This window comes from Grosmannia clavigera (assembly GCF_000143105.1).
Source record: "Grosmannia clavigera kw1407 unplaced genomic scaffold GCSC_173, whole genome shotgun sequence".
Lineage (NCBI taxonomy): Eukaryota > Fungi > Ascomycota > Sordariomycetes > Ophiostomatales > Ophiostomataceae > Leptographium > Leptographium clavigerum.
In genome coordinates this window covers 1,791,727-1,810,294 of record NW_014040765.1, presented here as the reverse complement: position 1 = coordinate 1,810,294, position 18,568 = coordinate 1,791,727, and the positions used below count along the sequence as shown (strand labels likewise).

General features: G+C 53.8%; 4 protein-coding genes across 4 annotated transcripts; 2 read left to right on the top strand and 2 right to left on the bottom strand.

Moving 5' to 3' along the window:
- Positions 1-736: 736 nt before the first annotated feature.
- CMQ_7314 (metacaspase) lies at positions 737-2,819 on the top strand (the record flags this gene model as incomplete). Its single annotated transcript, XM_014314319.1, has 7 exons — positions 737-1,016; positions 1,090-1,187; positions 1,260-1,835; positions 2,026-2,081; positions 2,159-2,217; positions 2,294-2,436; positions 2,499-2,819. 7 exons carry the CDS (start codon positions 737-739, stop codon positions 2,817-2,819), a joined length of 1,533 nt encoding a protein of 510 aa, XP_014169794.1.
- A 117-nt stretch (positions 2,820-2,936) lies between these two features.
- On the bottom strand, positions 2,937-6,337 carry CMQ_7502 (tRNA pseudouridine synthase; the record flags this gene model as incomplete). The annotated part of the gene is made up of 5 exons (XM_014314507.1): positions 2,937-3,117; positions 3,183-4,709; positions 4,788-5,090; positions 5,576-6,089; positions 6,163-6,337. 5 exons carry the CDS (start codon positions 6,335-6,337, stop codon positions 2,937-2,939), a joined length of 2,700 nt encoding a protein of 899 aa, XP_014169982.1.
- Positions 6,338-7,567: 1,230 nt separating this feature from the next.
- On the bottom strand, positions 7,568-8,259 carry CMQ_7233 (uncharacterized protein; the record flags this gene model as incomplete). The annotated part of the gene is made up of 2 exons (XM_014314238.1): positions 7,568-8,132; positions 8,174-8,259. The coding sequence occupies 2 exons, from the start codon at positions 8,257-8,259 to the stop codon at positions 7,568-7,570; spliced, it is 651 nt and encodes a 216-aa protein (XP_014169713.1).
- Positions 8,260-10,050: 1,791 nt separating this feature from the next.
- Positions 10,051-18,451, top strand: CMQ_7719 (ubiquitin c-terminal hydrolase; the record flags this gene model as incomplete). Its single annotated transcript, XM_014314724.1, has 7 exons — positions 10,051-10,843; positions 10,904-14,757; positions 14,853-14,962; positions 15,015-15,827; positions 15,993-18,160; positions 18,220-18,276; positions 18,354-18,451. The coding sequence occupies 7 exons, from the start codon at positions 10,051-10,053 to the stop codon at positions 18,449-18,451; spliced, it is 7,893 nt and encodes a 2,630-aa protein (XP_014170199.1).
- Positions 18,452-18,568: the final 117 nt, after the last annotated feature.

Below are 18,568 nucleotides of genomic sequence, written 5' to 3'. Positions count from 1 at the left end.
AAGAGAGGCGAGGGAGAGGATGGTTGCCGCGATCGAATGATGAAGGCACAAGGGCCCAGAGACGCGCAAGACGGCCGACGTATCGGTTCTGGCACGACAGCTCTCGGGCGTGGCCAAAGCCTCTGGCGACCGGTTCTGCGCGCTCTCGCACGGGTCATCCGAGGGCAGTCTGTCCCGGTCCATCACGGACGCGGCGGCCTGTCGTGAGGAACAAAGAGAGCCCTGACGATCAGTGGCGGCAGTCCTCTCCTCTAGAGTCCCTTCTAGGGCACTGTACCTTGTATTTTAGTATGATGTGACAGCGCGCTACAGCGAGTCCGACGAATTACAGAAGGGGCTAGCCGAAATGCACAGCGGCTGGCGGGATCTAAATGTCTTGGCGTTCCCTGGACGGTCGCTCCTTTTGGCATTGGAACAGATGACGGAAGAAGTCAAAAGTAGAGACTGTAACAGTTTTTTAGTTTTCTATTCTCTTACGATATGACATGCAACTGTGACAACATCCAGATGCCGCTGGCAGCGACGGCTTGTGTTTCAAGCTGACACAACAGGACCCTGTCTGCGTGCATGGGCCGGCGCGCCCGTTTGGGTAAGCGGATGGGGTGCGAGATGGAGACGGGCAGTGAAAGAGTGTGGAGGATGGAGACGGAGAGCGAGAGAGACGAGAGAGGCCGACACTGAGCATTCTCACGACAAGACACACCACACATCACACACCACACACCACCCGGCAACGATGACGCGCAAAAAGGCCCTCATCATCGGCATCAACTACACGGGCAGTGCCCATCAGCTGAACGGCTGCATCAACGATGCACGCAACGTGCGGGATTTTCTCGTCAGCGACCGTGGCTTCTCGGACTCGCCCCAGGACATGGTGATGCTCACGGACGACGCCGACAACGAAGGCACGCCGTACTGGCCGAGCCACTCGAACGTGATGGCGGCCTTTGGCTGGCTGTCGAGCTGCAACGAACCGGGCGACGCGCTCTGGCTGTCGTACTCGGGACACGGCGGTGGGTTTGGGCTGGGACTCTGGTCTCATCTCTGAAGAGCTGTTTCTGTCTGGCTGACGATGTGGCCATGCAGGCCAGACGAGAAACGCGCAGGGCGAGCGGGCGTCGGGCTACGACGACACCATCTGTCCGGTAGACTTTGAAAAGGCCGGCCAGATCGACAGCACGACGGTGAGTCTTGGACTGGTTCCGCTTGCCGTTTTCTTTCTTCCTTCTCGCTCGTCCTCCCGGCTAACCTCCCAGCTCCATCGCGCCATCGTCTCGCCCATGCACCCCCAGGCCCGCCTGACGATCCTCTTTGACTGCTGCCACTCGGGCTCGGCCTGCGAGCTGCCCTACGTCTTCCGGCCTGACGCCGACGGCAACGTCAGCATTGCCGACACGGTCCAGCGCGGACTCTCGCTCTTTTCCGAGGCCCATGGCCTCATGCGCGGCGGCTTCTCGCTCGACAAGGTCTCGGCGGCCGAGCAGCTCTTCGCCAGCACCTCAGACTTCTTTCACAGCCTGCACGCGCTGCGCAACGGCGACAGCGCCGACGAGAACGACGGCCTGACCACGCAGGATGCCCAGTGGGCATCGGAGCAGAAGGACGTGTGGATGTTCTCGGGCTGCGCCGATGATCAGACGTCGGCCGACGCCACCATTGGCGGCGCCGCCACCGGGGCCATGTCCTGGGCCTTTATTGGGTCCATGCGCGAAAACCCGGACCTGAGCTACGTCGAGATCCTACAGACGACCCGTCACCACCTGGCGAACAATTACGCGCAGGTGCCGCAGCTCAGCTGCGGTGGCCTCTATGACCTCGACCAGCGGCTGGTGGTAAGTGCTTTTATTTATTTTTTTCCTTTTTTTTCTTTTTGCATTCCCCCCCGCTTACCGTGACCAGCTTTGATCGTGTAGTAGAGATGTAGAGATGTAGAGGCGAGAGTACAGTAGACCAAGCTGAGCGTTCTGTATTTGCCCATTTGCACTGATTTTGATCACGTGATGTGCCCGTTGTATCTTACAGTTTCTCGCCGAAGCTAAGCATCGCCGGCTGCAACGTCCAGGCCCGCAACACGATATGTGACGAGCCACTGTCCCGCGCATGCTCGCAAAACGACGTACACCACACGGCCCAGGGCAAAGCTTTTTGAATACAGCACAGCAGCCGTGATGGACACCGGCCCAGCCCTGAAGGGCGACGTGACAAACCTGCTCGGTACGATTTAGCTCGTTTGCTGGTGTGAGAGAGGGGTTCGTTGCTTTGGGCCGTTCTGCTGACACGACGACGGCAGACCACGAGGCCAAGTTGATTGCCAACATGCTGCAGCACTACCGCGAGATTGCGCGGAGCGCCACGGTGCGTGTGTCGAACCGGTCGACGGTCGGCGAGGCTGCAGCGAACCGTCTGCGGATGGAGACGGAGGCAGGCGGACTGGTGCGTTCTGTTCTCCTGTTTTTTTTTGTTTTTTTTCGTTTTCATCAGTCCTGACTCCCCAGATCCAAACGGCCGAGGACCTGCTCAGCCTGACGCGGCGCATCCGCGAGCTGTGGATCATCGGTCCGCTGCGCAAGGCCGGCGAGGGCGACGTCGAGGCCGAGACGCGCATCCGCAGCGAAGTCGTGCCGGTGGTAGATCAGATCGACGGCGAGCGGGCTGCTCGTCGTGCCCGGCTCATGGGCACGCATGGCACATACCAGGCGCGTCCGTGGCAGCCACCGGTACCGACATCGTCGTCTGCGGAAGCAGCAGCAGCAGCAGCAGCAGCAGCAGCAGCAGCACGACCATCTACACAGATATCGGCACAGCCAGCACCATGAGCAGACCCGAGGAATACAGCACGATAGATAGACGACTGAATGTACCTCATTCTGCTTCCTTTCTCCATTTTCTCCCTTTCTCTACCTACATATACACACAATATGCACCCGTTTTGTCTAGCCGTCACCCTCCTCTCCTTCGGCAACCTCGTCGCCTTCGTCCCCGGGAAGAGCAGCCGGCTGTGGTCCAGACAGGCCGTGGCCGAAGCGCTCAAAGGCCGCGTCGAAGCCGCCGGGTATGGCCCACATGTAGTAGCTGGTGTTGTAGTTGTCCAGCTGGTGGAAGAAAGCGTGGAAGCTGGATGGTCAGTGGCGAAAATGGAGACGAATACGCAGACAACAAACACGAAAAACAAAACGTACAGGTTCTGGCTCTCCTCGACATCCCAAATCCGCGCGTAGATCTGCTCGTCTTTGAAGGTGCGGAAAGCAGCGCCGTACGAGTCAAAATCGATGGGCTCCTTGCCAAAGTTGGCCTGGGCCCGCAGGTTGTAGCTGTCAAAGACGGGTCGCTCGAGCAGCAGGCCGAAGCCGGGCGCCCGCGGAATGCTGATGCGCCGCGGCCCATAGCTCAGCTTCATGGCCGGGCCTGGCGCCGTGCCGCAGCGTGTCAGCATCACCGCCATGGCTACCATCTTGCGGATCTGGTGCATCATGAAGCTCTGGCCGTGCACGCGCAGCGAGAGCCACTGCGTGTCGCGCATCTGGATCGGCTCCGGGTTGACCACAAACGACTTGATGTGCCGTTTGGCCGACGCGTCCTTGAACGACTTCTGCACCGTGTAGTTGTGGAAGTTGCTCGTGCCCTCGTACATCGACAGCGCCTCCTGCAGCCGTGCGAGCCGTGTCGGCGTGATCCGATACCGTCGCTTAGCCGCCACATAGGCCGTTTTGATCTCGCGCAGCACCTGGTCCACGGCCGCCTTGGTCGGCGTCTCGGGCGCCGTGGCTGTTAGTTCCGCCGCCGGTTTTGCCGCTTCTTCGACCGTCTTCTCAATGTCGTCTAGGCTGCGGTGTCCAAGCGTGCGGAAGTCGGTCGCGTGCAGCTGCTCGACCACCAGCCGCCGCACTTCGGCGTCTAGGCCGTCCAGGATGGGCGTCACCACATCGCGCTCGACGTCCGACCAGAAGTCGCGCACGTCCTCGAGACGGTGTACCATGTCGTCGTACATGCCGCCGACTGCGCCCTCGGCCGCGTCTGCCCGCCGTGCCGACGCCACCATCTCGCGGCCCAGGAAACTGTCCGGGTGTGGCGGCAGCAGCGCGTAGCTCGGCAGCAGGTACTCGTACCAGCGCGAGTCGCACGCCTGGTAGCAGCTGAAGCTGTTGATCGTCCGCTGGATGCCCCAGACTCGGATCTGCGGCGGCAGGTGGGCGTTGATCCGCTCCACCACGTCGGCATCCTCCACAATCAGCTTGAGCGAGATCACGTTGCCGGCCGCGTGAACCCCCTTGTCTGTGCGCGCACATCGCACCAGGCTCGACTTCTTCGGGTCGTCTGCGTTCGTCTTGGCAATCGCTCCCGCCGCCACAAACGCTGCAAACAGGTCGCCCTCAATCGTCTTCTCGTCGTGGTTGATCTGCATTCCCCGGTACCCTGTCCCGGCATATCCAATCATCACTGCCACCTTGCGCTTTGGACGCCGCTCCTCTGCCGCAATCTCTTCCGCGCTGAACGGAATTCTCATGTTCGAACGTCGCTGCTCGCCTTCACCTCCCTCGCCACCTTGACTGCCGTTGCCGCCGTTGCCCCCCCGGTCCTCCCACTCGAATCGTGGCCGCTTCTTCGGCCGCCCATCTCGGTCGCTCTTGTTCCATGTCCCGTTGCTGTCACGACCTCTCCTCGGCTTCTTGCCTACATTTCCTTGTCCCTGCTTTCTGTCACGTTGTCTGCATACCTCAGAGTCAGCCAACAAACCACAGAACACACAATCGTCCTTCTCCAAGGATTTTCTGCTGCCTACATACTGTCCGTCTCTCCCCCCACTGCTCTGCCGCTCGTTGCCTCCCCGCTGAGTCGAATCGCGCTGCTCGTCATTCTCTGCATTGCACTTGGCTGTTGTCGCTGCTGCTGCCGTGTCTGCAGTCTTGCTCGATGCAGGCACACCAGCGGTGCCTGTGGCACTGAGGCTAATGTTGTCGGCCTCCATGGTACAAGTTTGTGAACCAACCGCATCCCTGGCTTTTGCTGCCGTTGACTCTGTCGCTTTTGTAACCGTTTCGCCGATGTACCGATTCAACTTTTTTGCATTAGCGCTGAAACTGCCATTTCTGCTTAGTCATCCCATTCACATCGACAGCACCTGCTCTGCTTAAAGGGTGAAACTACCACATTATTAAAGATAATGTAAGAATAAACACTTTCAAAAATACGGTTATATATCGATTCTCTGCTAATATCTGTGCGTTTGTGCTAGCTGCCTGCAACTCGAAGTGTCATGTCGAGCCGATCATGTGATAGGAAGACTCCAGCCAATATAAATACAGGTTATCTCGATTATATCACCTGTCTGCTTTCCTCCTATGGTGAATCTCATCCCTTTCCCTTCAATTGGTGCAGAGGCCACTTCCAATAGTATCCGCTCCTCTCTGCTTCCCCAAAACTATGCCGCCGCTTACGAGCGCATTATAGTCTGGAACTGCCCCTACTTATTGTGACGCGAGCCTTGAAGGCCACGATTCCGTACAGGAGCTGGGCGACTATGTACGAATGTCAATGACCATTATACCAATACATTTCTTAGTTGACCACATACCTGTCAATCTCCATAGGCGTTGCCTGACTCCCGTTCGACACTTTGGGTGCGAGCCAAGGCCGGTCCCAACGCTGAACCATGAACTCATCAAAAGCAGGTGTAGGCTGAAGCTCCTCGCATTCTTCCCTTGTGACCTCTCGAACCTGTGGGGGCTCTTCCGACCAGTTCCAGGTTACAGCCTTACCGGCTTTGTTGATTTCGAGGGCTTCCCGCACACCTTCAAGAGCATTGGGAGGGACAAACATACCTCTCTCGTTTGTACTTTCACCTCCGGAGTTGGGAAGCATCGCCTCAAATCCCATCTTACTCCCTGACAGAGACACATCACCGAAGGCGTCAGACAGGAGATCCGCGTTGCCCGACATCGGATGGGCCGTGCCCCTATTGTATTTTTCTTGCACATGCGCCAAGGCAGATGGAGAAAAGTCAATCAAATCTTCCGCCAGCATCCTTGCAGTATCTCCGGGAGTCGTAGTCTGGGCCATGTTCTTGTCACGAGGCTGTAGGTTCTCATCTGAGTTATAAAACACGTCAGTCTCAAAACGGCCTATGTTGGGTGTCACCTCAAGTACGAGGCTCAATCTCACCCGGTTTGACCTGAGTACTATCTACGTTCAAATTGCTGCCACTGCGAGGCTGGGAACTAGCATGTGTATCTTTCGCTTGGGACTCATCGCCGTAATACGTGATCATAGGTTTCCAGGTATCGCTAGACCGCTCGCCAGCGGCCGTCTGTTTCTTCTTAACCGGTGCTGGGCCCATCGTTCCGGACTGCCTGCTTGCAGGTGAATCGATCTTTTGTTTTTTTTCCGGTGTATTGACTTGTGGCTCGTACCTGTGAGTCGTAGCAGTGTTGTTTTGCACACTCGAATTGACCTTGTTGTTCTTGGGAACAGATACACTGTTAGTAACAGCTGTCGGCTTGCTGGAAGCGTATGAAGACTTCGCAGTCTGCATTGGAACCGTTGCAGGAACTGTGCCTGTGGATGTCCCTGGCTTTGGTGCAGACCGAAGCTTAGATGGAGGATGAGGATGCAGGATGGGCCTTCTATCTGACGGAGACGGTGCTTGGTTACGGCTGGTTTGTCTGGCAGAAGAGAGACTCGCAACATGCGAAGCCGCTGCGAGAACGTCTTGGGAGACACCCAAACCTATGTGAAAAAGTTTATGTGAATTCAGTTACAATAAGAAGACTACAAGGGGTTGATGATGAGTTTTTTACTCTTAGAAGGCAGGGGTCGACAAAGTCCGTCTTGCGGACGCCTCACTGGAGTCGTAGGCTGCGTGTAAAGCGAGCCGCTTGAACGGTAACCTGCCTGCAGTTGTTTGGCAAGTTCCAGCTGCTCTTTAGTGAATCCTCCGCCGCTCATGTCGAGCTTCTGTGCTCATGCACGTTTTCGATTTTCGCTGTTGTAAGAGCTTGAGAGAGATACGATAGGTGATGCTTCGCGTTCAGCGGAAAGGTTGCAAGATTATATTGCAGTCTTAGAAACGGGAAAATAAAGGAGGGACGTAGTGCAGATATGGATGTAATAGATTTCAAGGGGAGTCGCCTTGTAAGGAAAGAGCGATGGCTTGCACCTGCAGTTTACACCTGTGTTGCTCGAGAAGCCGACCGACATTATCGTGGGTATAATAATCGGCCACAGGGCAAGTAAAGGACCGAAAGTGAGACAGGCCGATGATTTTTGTGGCCTCTATCAGGACTAAGGAGCATGCTTAGGGTATTTCGCTTTGCGTGTATAAACATGGAGCCCTTTTACATGAGAGTGAACATAGAGGAGTGCAGCTTCGGCATACTTTTGTGAAAACAGCATAGTCATAAGTTGCACTTCCGTCTCTGGGCCCTAACAGTATATTCTATACTATCAAGCGAAACTTATACTGGTACGTGAAACCTATTTATCCCAATATTAAGTGAATATAGCTCTATTATAATGTACCTGCATTACAATGCCTTCGGTCCGTGAAGAGGGATCCTCTCAAATCCCCTCAAACCTTCTTCTTCTTCGGACCAACAGTAACCTCAGCCATGTGAATATGCGTCTTACGGTAATCACCTGCCCGTGCCTCCTGCAACCATTGAATCTCGACTGGCGGCACGCGGCCACGAACAAAGTCAACCAGCCCCTGTGACTGCGTGGCCCCAGCCCGCAAGGCGATACTAGATACATGTGGAATCCCAAGACAGGCGCTTAGTCTGTCCTCACAACCATGCGAGAACCCAACAAGGCGAATCGGGTCCATTATAGAGGACGGCGATCCAACACAGGCATCAAGGGAGTCGGTGCTGGTTCTCTTACGGCTGTGTGAAGCGACGGCCACCATCTGGGGAAAGTGAGAGTAAAACACAGAGGGATGGCCCGACCGGGCAACAAAAATAATTGAATATGGCGACAATTCTGGGGGCTGCGTGCTCGCGCTCTGCGCTGCATGTCCCCCGTCCTTGTCTGTCTGTAAAGATGGACAGGCGTTCTCCGCTAGTACCCGAGTGATCTTGGTCAGTCCAATGTCGACGAATGCAGCCAGCTCTGGAAGTGGCGGCACATTTTCTGGCCTAGTTGGTTGCCCTGAGGGTGCTGCTGGCCTGGCTGTTACATCTGGAGTGTCTCCCGATTCGGCAGCTCCTTGTTGCTTCTGCCGTTGTCGCCGCCGGTTGCGTTTGCCCTTGGACGGCGGGACATGGTTTTGGCGGTGTTGCCCAAGAGGAGCCAACAAACTATATACCCATAAATGGCTATTAGAGCAGATCGGAAAGGCGTCCGATGATCTAAATACTCACGTGCACAGGAGCTCAAGAATAGTATCTTGATCTTCAAGCGATATCGCCGGCCTGTCTGTCAGTTCTCAATTCTTGACAAGACGACAGGACGAAAACATACCATTCTACACTGGAAAATGGCGTGTCGAGCTCGGCTACCCTTTTTTTGCTCATTTTTCTGCTGAACGGGTCTTGCTGTTGAGGCTTAGTTTGCAGAAATCTCTACTATGTACGGAGCTTGCTGCCTGAGGCCGAATATGTATGTGGTCGGTGCACCTCCACTTTACATATGATCTGTCGATTTGCATCTCCCGTTGAATTGACCCGTTCGTGTGAGTTTAATTGCGTTTTTGGATACATATCGAGATGGGTTGTACCCATACAAACTCCTTTCAAACATTTTATCTAGAATCGTCCGTCTTTGGCGGTGCTGACCAATATACAGTGCGCATACGGTGTGCACTGTCACTGACTGTGCTATGGACATTACCGTTTCGCATGGCTCAGACCGGTTTAATGTCTGAGATCTGAGTGGGAGCTATGTAATATACGGTGGAACGTTTAGTGGGCTTAAACGCCGCGCCCGGGACGGACGCGGATCTCTCGCAATTGTGGAAATTCAGGAATAATCACGACAAGGGACGAGTGAAAGTGGGCTGAAAAGAGCGAGCAGTTTATACAAAATATTTACAGAAAAAACTCTAAGATTAAATGAACATCGTGGGACGGATTAGCAAATGCACAGGCTAGAAACAGAGGGCGGGACAAAAGAGCAGTGAATAGCACGTGCTCCAATTTATCGAGAAACTTGAAAAAAGGATGAGATCAGGATTCACTGTCAGCGAAGACCATTTCTTGGCCTTAAAGAAGCCAACAGCCTTGCAGAGCTGGCTGCTGTTGCCTAATAATCGTCTCTTGCCTGTCTGCTGCCCACTCGATGAGGTACCTCTATTTGCTAGCGATGCTGCGCATATGAGAAGTCACTAGAGCCCACTAAACTGTTAAAACTTGCCCCGCATCAGACACACCTTTTTAATTATCCTCTCTTTCCCGCGTCATACCGCACTAAGCTGCTTCCAACACAACATCTGCGAACACCAGCTGTGCTTTCAGTACGTGCTTTGTGGAAAACAGACACCAAGCCAGCTGCGCTTCCATTCTTCCCCGTTCGCCCATTATCTCTGTATTTTCACTCAGACCTTTTATGCTTCTTGGCTTATTTTGTTTCGTCTACTTGCCGCTCCACCTTGTATTGTCTTCCTTGGCGGCCGCCTGCAGCTTTAGTCACCCACGTCTGCTTGACAGCCTTGCTGTACTGCCAATCTGCCCATTGCTTTTCTGACACTCTTGCATTCACCAACAGCCATTCCTATGAATCGCATATCTGCTGTATTCTATACCAGTTGAGAGAGTGGGAGCGCGATCGGGCTTGGGGCAACGACCACAAAAACGATAAGCTGGTGGCTACAGAGCTGCCTCAAACCCAGAGAGACCGAACAGGCCGAGTAGAGCCAGCGCACCAGCTCAACGCACCGTGCGTTGTTCTCGTGCGGAAGAGCGAATGAGTACATAAACAACTGTCCCCTTAACGATGACCACACATGGGTTTACCGAAGCTAACTGCCAACGAGTCTGTTCCAGGATCTGATATATATTGCCCCCAAATTCTTGGTGCTTTTCCGACAGCCCACAGCTTTCAGATCTCGGTATCCCGATGGACCGAGACTCGAGATCCCCCGAGATAGAGACGAGGGAACGAGCTGTCTCGTCTGAGCCTACTGGAACTAGGCCGAACCCGTTCGAGGACGGCGACGAGAGCTCAAGAAAGCGACGTCGAACTTCTACAATAGCAGGCTCTCGCAGTCGCTCAGTAGAAACGGTTCATTCATTAAAGGGCTGCGAAGCTGGCTTGAACACATCCCCTCCAACCACGGCAACCTCCAAGTCTCCACCCACTGCTACTGAGGACGGCACCATGACCATCGATACAAGCTTGGAGAACACCCCTGAGAGCGCTCCTCACACCCCGGACAACACTGCTCCACCAGCCCATGTTACGCTCAGCCTCCGCAACTCGGCACATCGGGTCCTGGACACCATCCCATCCTCTCCTTGCTCCACTCCACAGAGCCCCATACCTGCTCTTCCTGTCTGGCCGTTAGGTGGCGAAGCTACAACTCTTGAGGCCGGGCCGTACGACGCTGCCCCAATGCAGCACCCAGCCATTCTCGGGATATTCGGGGCCCTCGGATCAGATAGGGCTGCAGATTCAGACTCTCTGCGAGTTTCCCGTTCCGACACCACCAGCCCGCCAGTTGAAGTTATTGGTGGCCAGCTAGAGGATGATGCGGACTTTGGCATCGCACAGACGCAAGTGATGTTGCTTCCAGATGAGCAGGACGAACAGGGGGGCATTCCCGCCGATCCATCTAGCGACTTCCCTTACCAGAATGCGACTGAAACGCACGCGGAAATCATGGCAAAGCTGATCAATTACATGTCAACGGGTAGGTTGCAAATATCCTATGTTTCTAGCCAAAAGATATCTCTGACTGATCGGACTTCAGATGTGCACGTGGCTCAAAACATCAGAACATGGATAGACAGTTACCTCCTCTTCGCCAAGGGTGCGCCGTTTGACATGGTTCTTGCATCGTATCGCCAACACCGTGCGCTTTGGTTCGCTCTTCCGGACTTGGTCTGGGGTGTGCCTAATCTGCGCTCCCCCACCTTTGCGATTCTCGACGAAATCTTACGTGAACGGCTCCTCGACTTCTGTGAATCGTTTGCTAACATCACCGCGTATTTCGTCGAGTTTGATTTCGAAATCTTGCAGCAGAGCCGGTCCCCCGATGAGCTCCAGCCAAGGGATTTTATCTCCTCCCACTACCTCATTGCTCTTTCCAGCATCACCAGAAGGGAGGTGTCGCCAAGAGACGACGATAGGATCCGTGTGCCTGAGCGCGATGAAATCACCGACATCATGGACCGATTCCTTTCTTTCCATGATTTTCCCCCCTGTGGCACCCTTCTATTGCTAGATAGGCTCCTACAAGCGCAGATTGCAATGATGCCGACTACCCCGAGAATCATTGAAAACTTTGGCCAAATATGTGTCATGGCTTCTTTTGTCATCCGGGAGGCCGGCCGGAAACTGGTGTTTTCCAACCATCGGCTGCCTGGTGCCACTGTGCTGAACAGCCGCATAGCATTGGGCCACGACATCTTCAAGACAGCATCCGCTGCGCTGTCGACTATCATTGAAAACCACATCACGCATCTCACGTACGATAATGCAAGCCAACAGATCTCGGCTCTTGGAGACATAATTCTCCTGTGTCTTAAGGCAGACAACACGGAGGCTGCAGTGGTTATCGAAGAGTTTCAGTCAGCACATCCGGACATTCGGATTGAGTTCATACCCGATGTCTATGCTATGGAATGGCGCTTCGGCATGTTTTGTCGCCTCATCATGTGCAGCCAAATGCAGCTGCGTGTCATGGCCGTCACAAACCTTTGTCAGGAACTTGTTTTATGTTGGCGCCGGTACGGAGAGCATCTTCCCGAGTCTGCCCGCGGAGCCCCCGTGCTGAAGTTGGTCTCGAACTTTCTTGCTGCCACGGGTGTCGTTGCCTATCTTCTCGGGCCCACGTGTCATCCTGAGATCACTGCCGAGAGTGGTAATATCATTGGTTTCTTGGCCGTGACGCGAACATACACAAATGAACACACCGATCTGTTCTGGCAGACTGTCACCAACACCCAGGACCCGAGAATATCCGAAGCACTGCTGCGCATGACCTGTCGCATCACGCATCTTTTTTCCTACGATGCTGTCATCTACTTATGCCAAAAGATGCTTGAGCTCCCAATCTCGGCCTACAATCAGACGATGCGGGAGTTCTGCGATGCCATCCTTCGTCATGTATCCAGTAAGGCCCCATTGGAAGGCCCCCCACTGGACACGATACCGTTTGCAGTGTGTCTTCACATCCTTCGCGAGTCCTCAGTCCCTGGCCTAAAGACCCCAACGGCATATCCTGAATTGCAGAGCTTTGCTATTGAAAAACTAGGCGAGTTGCTCAAGAGCATTGGAATCGAGCCAGATCAGCGCCAAATTTTGTACCGGAGCTGTCTGTCAGACATCAGAGAAAAATCGCCGACAACCCTGGGCAGCCTCTGTGCCATCAACATCATCAATCGTCATTTTGGAAGCCGGGACCTGGCAGTGTTGACTACCGAAAACAATCTGACAGAGCTTCTTGTCAATGACATTGAACACGCCGTCATCGAAGGCCGACAACTCGGCTCTCCTGCTGTTATAAGTGGCAACACAAATTCTCCACGCCGAGACACAATATTTCAGATTGTTGTATCTCATGCAACAACATTGACGCCTGAACTCAGCGCCCGTCTTTGGAACTTGATGGTTGGACCAGGTGCCGCTTGCGCAGATGACAGGACTGCATCCTGGAAAGTTCTTATTGCTTGCATAAAGCGGAGCCGGCTTGAAAGCAACCCTTTTCTGTCTCTCTGTTTCAGCAAATTTCTTCCTGTTCTGCCGCCGAGCTGCTTCTGCGAGGGCTTGCTGGAATTCATACAGGATAACCTTATGCCATTGGTCAACGACGTTAGCAGCATTGTATTGGACGACGAAGATATGAACGCTGATCGCAGCATCCTGGAGCAACTATGGCGGATCGTCCTGACAGCTCCTCCTGGAACGATTGAACTGGAAGCTATTAGCTTACTGGTGAAGGATGTCTATATCGAAAGCCGATTGATCTTGTCGTTCCCCCATCACAGAGCTCGCAAGGTCCATCTAGCCTTAGTCAACCGCTGTTTAAGGCATCTTTCCTCTGCGGCCAAGAAATTGAAGCTATACAACAACGATGGTATATCAAGCGGAGACGACGATTCGTTGGTTGTGTTGCCCTCTGGTTCACAGATTCAGGAACAAGAGGCTTTGTTTGTGCGATCCCTTTGTGTTCTGAAGGAGTTTCATCGCCTTTACCGCACAAAATCCAATTTCTCCGCTCCTGATCTGGGCTCGTACCTGTCGGAAAGTCCTGAGAACATCAAAGGTGAGCCGGCCCAGCTGAAATACCAATCATTCGATGGTGTCAGCCAAACAGAAGTGAAGCCACTCAACATTGGACGGCGCAATACTGCCGGATCTCTCCTTGCCAGCCTCAGAGAGGCAACAGGTTTTGACAACTACCGTGTCTTCTATCGAGGCCAGGCTTTCATGCCTCGGGAGAGCGATATCTGCAGGCCATTAGAGGAGTTGCGAATTCACGATGGCCTCATTCTTGTGAAAAAGGAGTCCGATCCACAGACACCACCGCCTCAGGTACGGCCTGGCACATCCCCAGTCGACATTGAAATTCTCGGGCACTTCAAAGAGCTGTGGGAGTACCTAAGCATGGAGGAGAAACTGGCTCGAGAAATTCACCGATTTTTGTCTGTTCTTCCCGTTGAGGGCAGCTTTCTGCAGAAGTTTGGCAATCCCGACCTGTCATATAAGGATATTTTTCCGATTGGACAACCCTACAAATCGCTCTACGCAGTCTACGGATTACGGGAATATCTTCAGCTACATCGCCGGGCCGTTGGGCCTATCAAGGGCGTCACCGGAGTTGGCGGAGAGACTGGAAGCAGTGGGTCGCATGAGTTGGCGACGGACGATTCCCGGATAACAGGGACTGTCCCGGTCAGTCTAAATGCTCAGGCTCCAAGCGAAGAGCAAAGTTCCGTGAAGGCCTACAAGGAGGCACTTGCTACGGCAAAACGACTGTCGATTGCGGCGATCTGTGATCCGGACGTCACTCAGTTCTCTACTAGTGTCGATCTGCAGATATCACTTTCTTCAATGCTGATTGATATTTTTGGGTTCATTCTCAACGAAACTCTGAGTTGCCCTCCCCATGCCGACCTCGACGGGACGCTCTCAAATCGCCTGATGAGCATCCTCCGCGTCGCAATAGACGCGCCGTCCACCGAGTCGTCGGTCCGACTGGTGCAGCTTTCTATTGAGGCCATCATTGATTCCTGTGCTGTGAGCAGTTCGTTTTGGGAGGCTTTTAAGCAAAATGAGTCCGTCAGCCAAATCTTCGGCCAACTCCTTCTCGAGGACCAACGGCAGCACATCCGCCAGCTTGTGGCAAAACGGATTGGGGGCCAATTTACTGACCAGCGACACTCCAATGCTGTCAAATCCTCCGAGTTCCGCGACTTTTTCTGGCCAATCATTGAAGATCTCATTCCCAAGGCAATCCATCACCCTGAGAAGTGCGAGGACATCTTCGGATTGACATGCCGACTTTTTCATATGATGCGTGGCAGCAAATCCTCCGTGTTAAATATGCCATCGTTTTCGGCTCAGATCAGCAATCTGGTGCTGTCATATACGACCTTCGAGGTATGTTTCTTCCCTTGATGGTAGCAATCGGCCAAAGAATTGGGGTGGTCCCAGACATGCTGGACGGCATTTCTAATGCGATGCCATAACTACAGGATGTCACGCAGCCCGACATTACAGACAATGCTGCCTCTGGACTACTCCAGGTTCTTTCCGCCATCATTCGCACTTCCAAGAAAACGGATTTTAGGGATTGGTTCCCCGCGTAAGAAACATGCAGGTTATCCTAATCTCTTCTCCGGCTGACTTGTATACAGAAACTTTGTCAACAAACTATTCTGGAAACACCTATTTCCACCTTGGCAATATAAAGCCGAAAATGAAGAGGATGGCGTTTATTCGAGCCAGTCAACGTTTCCTCGCGTGCTGATAAGCCTAGTGTCGAGAACAGAATTGATAAGCATCATTTCTGAGCTCATGGATGCGGATAAGACCCAACTTCCGGCCCTTACTCAGAATCTAGATCAATTGGTCCCGTGTGAAAAGTCGGATGACGATGAACCGTACCACTACGATCTTCCTCAACAGTTCGATCGAACCAAGGCCCTCCGGGCACCATGCGGTTATGTTGGGCTGCGAAATCTGTCAAACACATGCTACCTGAACTCGTTGCTCACACAGCTCTTCATGAACGTCGAGTTTCGGCGGTTCATGATGAATGTTGAGATCCGCGACGAGACTAACTCCCAGAAACTCCTGTTCCAGACCCGTCTACTTTTCAGCTTCATGCAGGATAGTATCCGCCGTTACGCGGACACGCAACAGTGTGTCGCCAACATCAAAACTTATGACGACACGCCCGTAGACATTCACAGCCAAATGGACGTGGACGAATTCTACAACCTCCTGTTCGACCGATGGGAGGGCCAGATGGTTTCGGCTGAAACAAAACGGGCCTTGCGGAACTTTTACGGAGGACAGCTGGTGCAACAGGTGAAATCGAAGGAATGCGAGCATGTTTCTGAACGACTGGAGCCCTTTTCTGCCATTCAGTGTGATATCAAGGGAAAGGCTAGCCTACAGGAGAGTTTGCAGGCATATGTTGATGGAGAGATAATGGAAGGCGGTAGGTTCATCACAACTGTCCCGAATCTTTATCTAGGTTTTTTTTTCAATGGCCACAAGACAACAAGTACAAATGCTCCACATGCGACCGACATGTCGATGCTGTCAAAAGGTGGTCCTAATACATTCCAGTCCGTTTTTGGGCCATCAGAGTGCTAAGAATTAAACAGGGCGTGTCTGAAGGATATTCCGGACAATCTCATTCTTCATCTGAAACGATTCGACTTTAACCTCCGGACTCTGCAGCGCAGCAAGATCAACGACTACTTTTCGTTTCCGCATGAACTCGACATGCGGCCGTACACTATTGATCAGCTGAGCAGTCCATCGGAGAAAAAGTCGGCGGACATTTTTGAGCTGGTCGGCGTTCTCGTACACTCTGGGACAGCTGAGTCGGGACACTACTATTCTTATATCCGCGAGCGTCCGTCATCCGGCCCGGAAGCAGGCTGGGTCGAGTTCAACGATGATGTGGTCAGCGCGTGGGACCCGTCGCTCCTGGAGTTGTCTTGCTTTGGGGGCATCGACCGCAGGCCAAGCCATTTCGGCGGAGACAGCAGCGGAATAGCAATCGACAAGCCGTACAGCGCTTACATGCTCTTCTACCAGCGGGCGTCATCACTCGCCAAAGAACAGGAGGCTCTTGCAGCTTCGAAGCGGTCGAGCCCGGTCCGTATGGAGGTACCGGCTGCGATTGCAGACCACATCCGCTTCGAGAACACGTCTCTTGTGCGGAGACACTGTCTTTATGACCCGCAGCATATTCCGTTTGTGAACAACGTGCTCAACAGCGTCAGCAGGAAGTGCTCGGCCAATCACAGACTGGAAAGTCTATCGATGCAGATGGCTCTCAGCCACCTCGATCAAGTCGCATCGCGCAACCGAGACCTTCCCGACTTCCAGTCGCTGCTCAACAGCATATTGATGGTTTGCCAGAGATGCCAGAACTGCTATTTGGCCGTATTCGAATACTTTGATGAGCGGCACGATGTCCTGAGGCAATTGATCCAGCGCAGCCCGGAAGTGGTTGTACGGCAAGAAGTGAGCAACTTCTTGATACACACTATTCGGGCGATCAAGGAGACCTTCCCTGAACGGTATGGACTCGTGCTCGGAGCGGAGGATATCGCCTTGTCTTCGGAACAAATGGAGCTTGATCAAAACAATAGCATTCTGCGAAGCGCCGCATACATGATGCAGACGCTCTGGGAGCACATCCACGTGTCTCTACGGTCGTGGTATGAGACGTTTGGGTTTATGACTGCGTTTGTGCGAATGGGCCGTCCAGAGCTGGCGGTCTTCCTGGACATTGACGGCCTCCGCCGTGTCGTCATGGCAATTTCGGCAGACAGCAGCTTGTCGATGGAACCGCAGTACGTTCGCATGCTGCAGGCAGTACAACGCCGACTTCCGAACCGCCCTCCCTCGTACGAGAACATGATCGCCCTGGCCGACACCTTACTTGCAGGCATGTACCCTGACCGGGCGGGAACGCGTTCCCGAGAGGAGCTGTTCGTGGACGACAACGTCAGCCGGTTCATTCTGTCGCAGAAAAGTGCTGATGGAGACCTGCCGATGACACGGACGGAACTCATCCTTATGGGTCGAAACTGGACGAACGGATACGGCAATATCTTTGTGGAAAAGCTGATCAGCATCGACCAGAACACGATGGCGGCCGACTCGATCATCATCCGCCTGATGGCGTCGCATCCGCCAATGGAGGGCAAGGTCCTCACAACGCTCATGGCGAACATCTCGTCGGACGCGGCAGCGCATTACCAGGAACCGTTCCTACGTGTTGCCAAGATCTTTCTGCGCCATGCCAAGTCAGCCGATCTGGTGTTCCAGCTGTCAAAGTACATTTCGGAGCAGTGCCGCGGGCTCTCCAACACGGACGGCAGGGCCTTCTTCGAGGTTCTGGGCGAGCTGTTTTACGGTCGTGCAAACAGCACAGATGGGATGGACCAGGCAGCCCTCATACGCGGCCTGCACTTGCTTCCATTGTGGGCTCCCGGACTATTGGGCTACTATGACACGTCCGTTAGTAACGACGTGGAGATCTTCCTGCGAGAAAACCTGTTCCAGTTTGGCACGACGCCGCAGTTTGAGGACAGCCAGGGAGGTGCAGAACGTGCCCTGGCCTTGACGTCGGCAGCGAGGCAGCTTGGTCTGGAATGCCTGAAGTACATGAAAATGTTCTTTGTCGACCGTGGTGTGCAAGTCAGTGCCAACGTGGTGACCGCGTTTCAGCGGGTCGTTGCACAGTGCAGGCCGTACTACCTTGAAGACGATGGAGAAGACGGCGTGGCGGACGAATTCCACACGCTGGACTCCAGTACGTATTTTTCGTTCTGACGATCCGGCATTCTCAAGGGCGACAGCTAACAGATGCAGCCGTGCCCGAGCAGCTGAAACGGCTGGTGGTCGAGGACCTCGAAGAAGATGTTTCCGGTAGGTCGACTCGGCTCAGATGAGCATCAGAAGAAAGACGGACGAGCAGCTGACCGTGTGAGGGCTTGACGATCAAGATTGGAACAGCTCGCACTGCTCGTCGGAGCCGGTTGACAGCCTTGGCGATGTCAGCATGCAGACTGCGGCGGACCTGAACGACATGGACATGCCGTAGTCTGGATCCATACCATTCTCTCTTTTTATTGTTTTCTTTGTGAATTTTTGAACTCCAGTGAGGCTGGCAGCTACAGCTGGTTGGGAAAGCCTGAGGTTAACGACGCTTGTGAGGAAT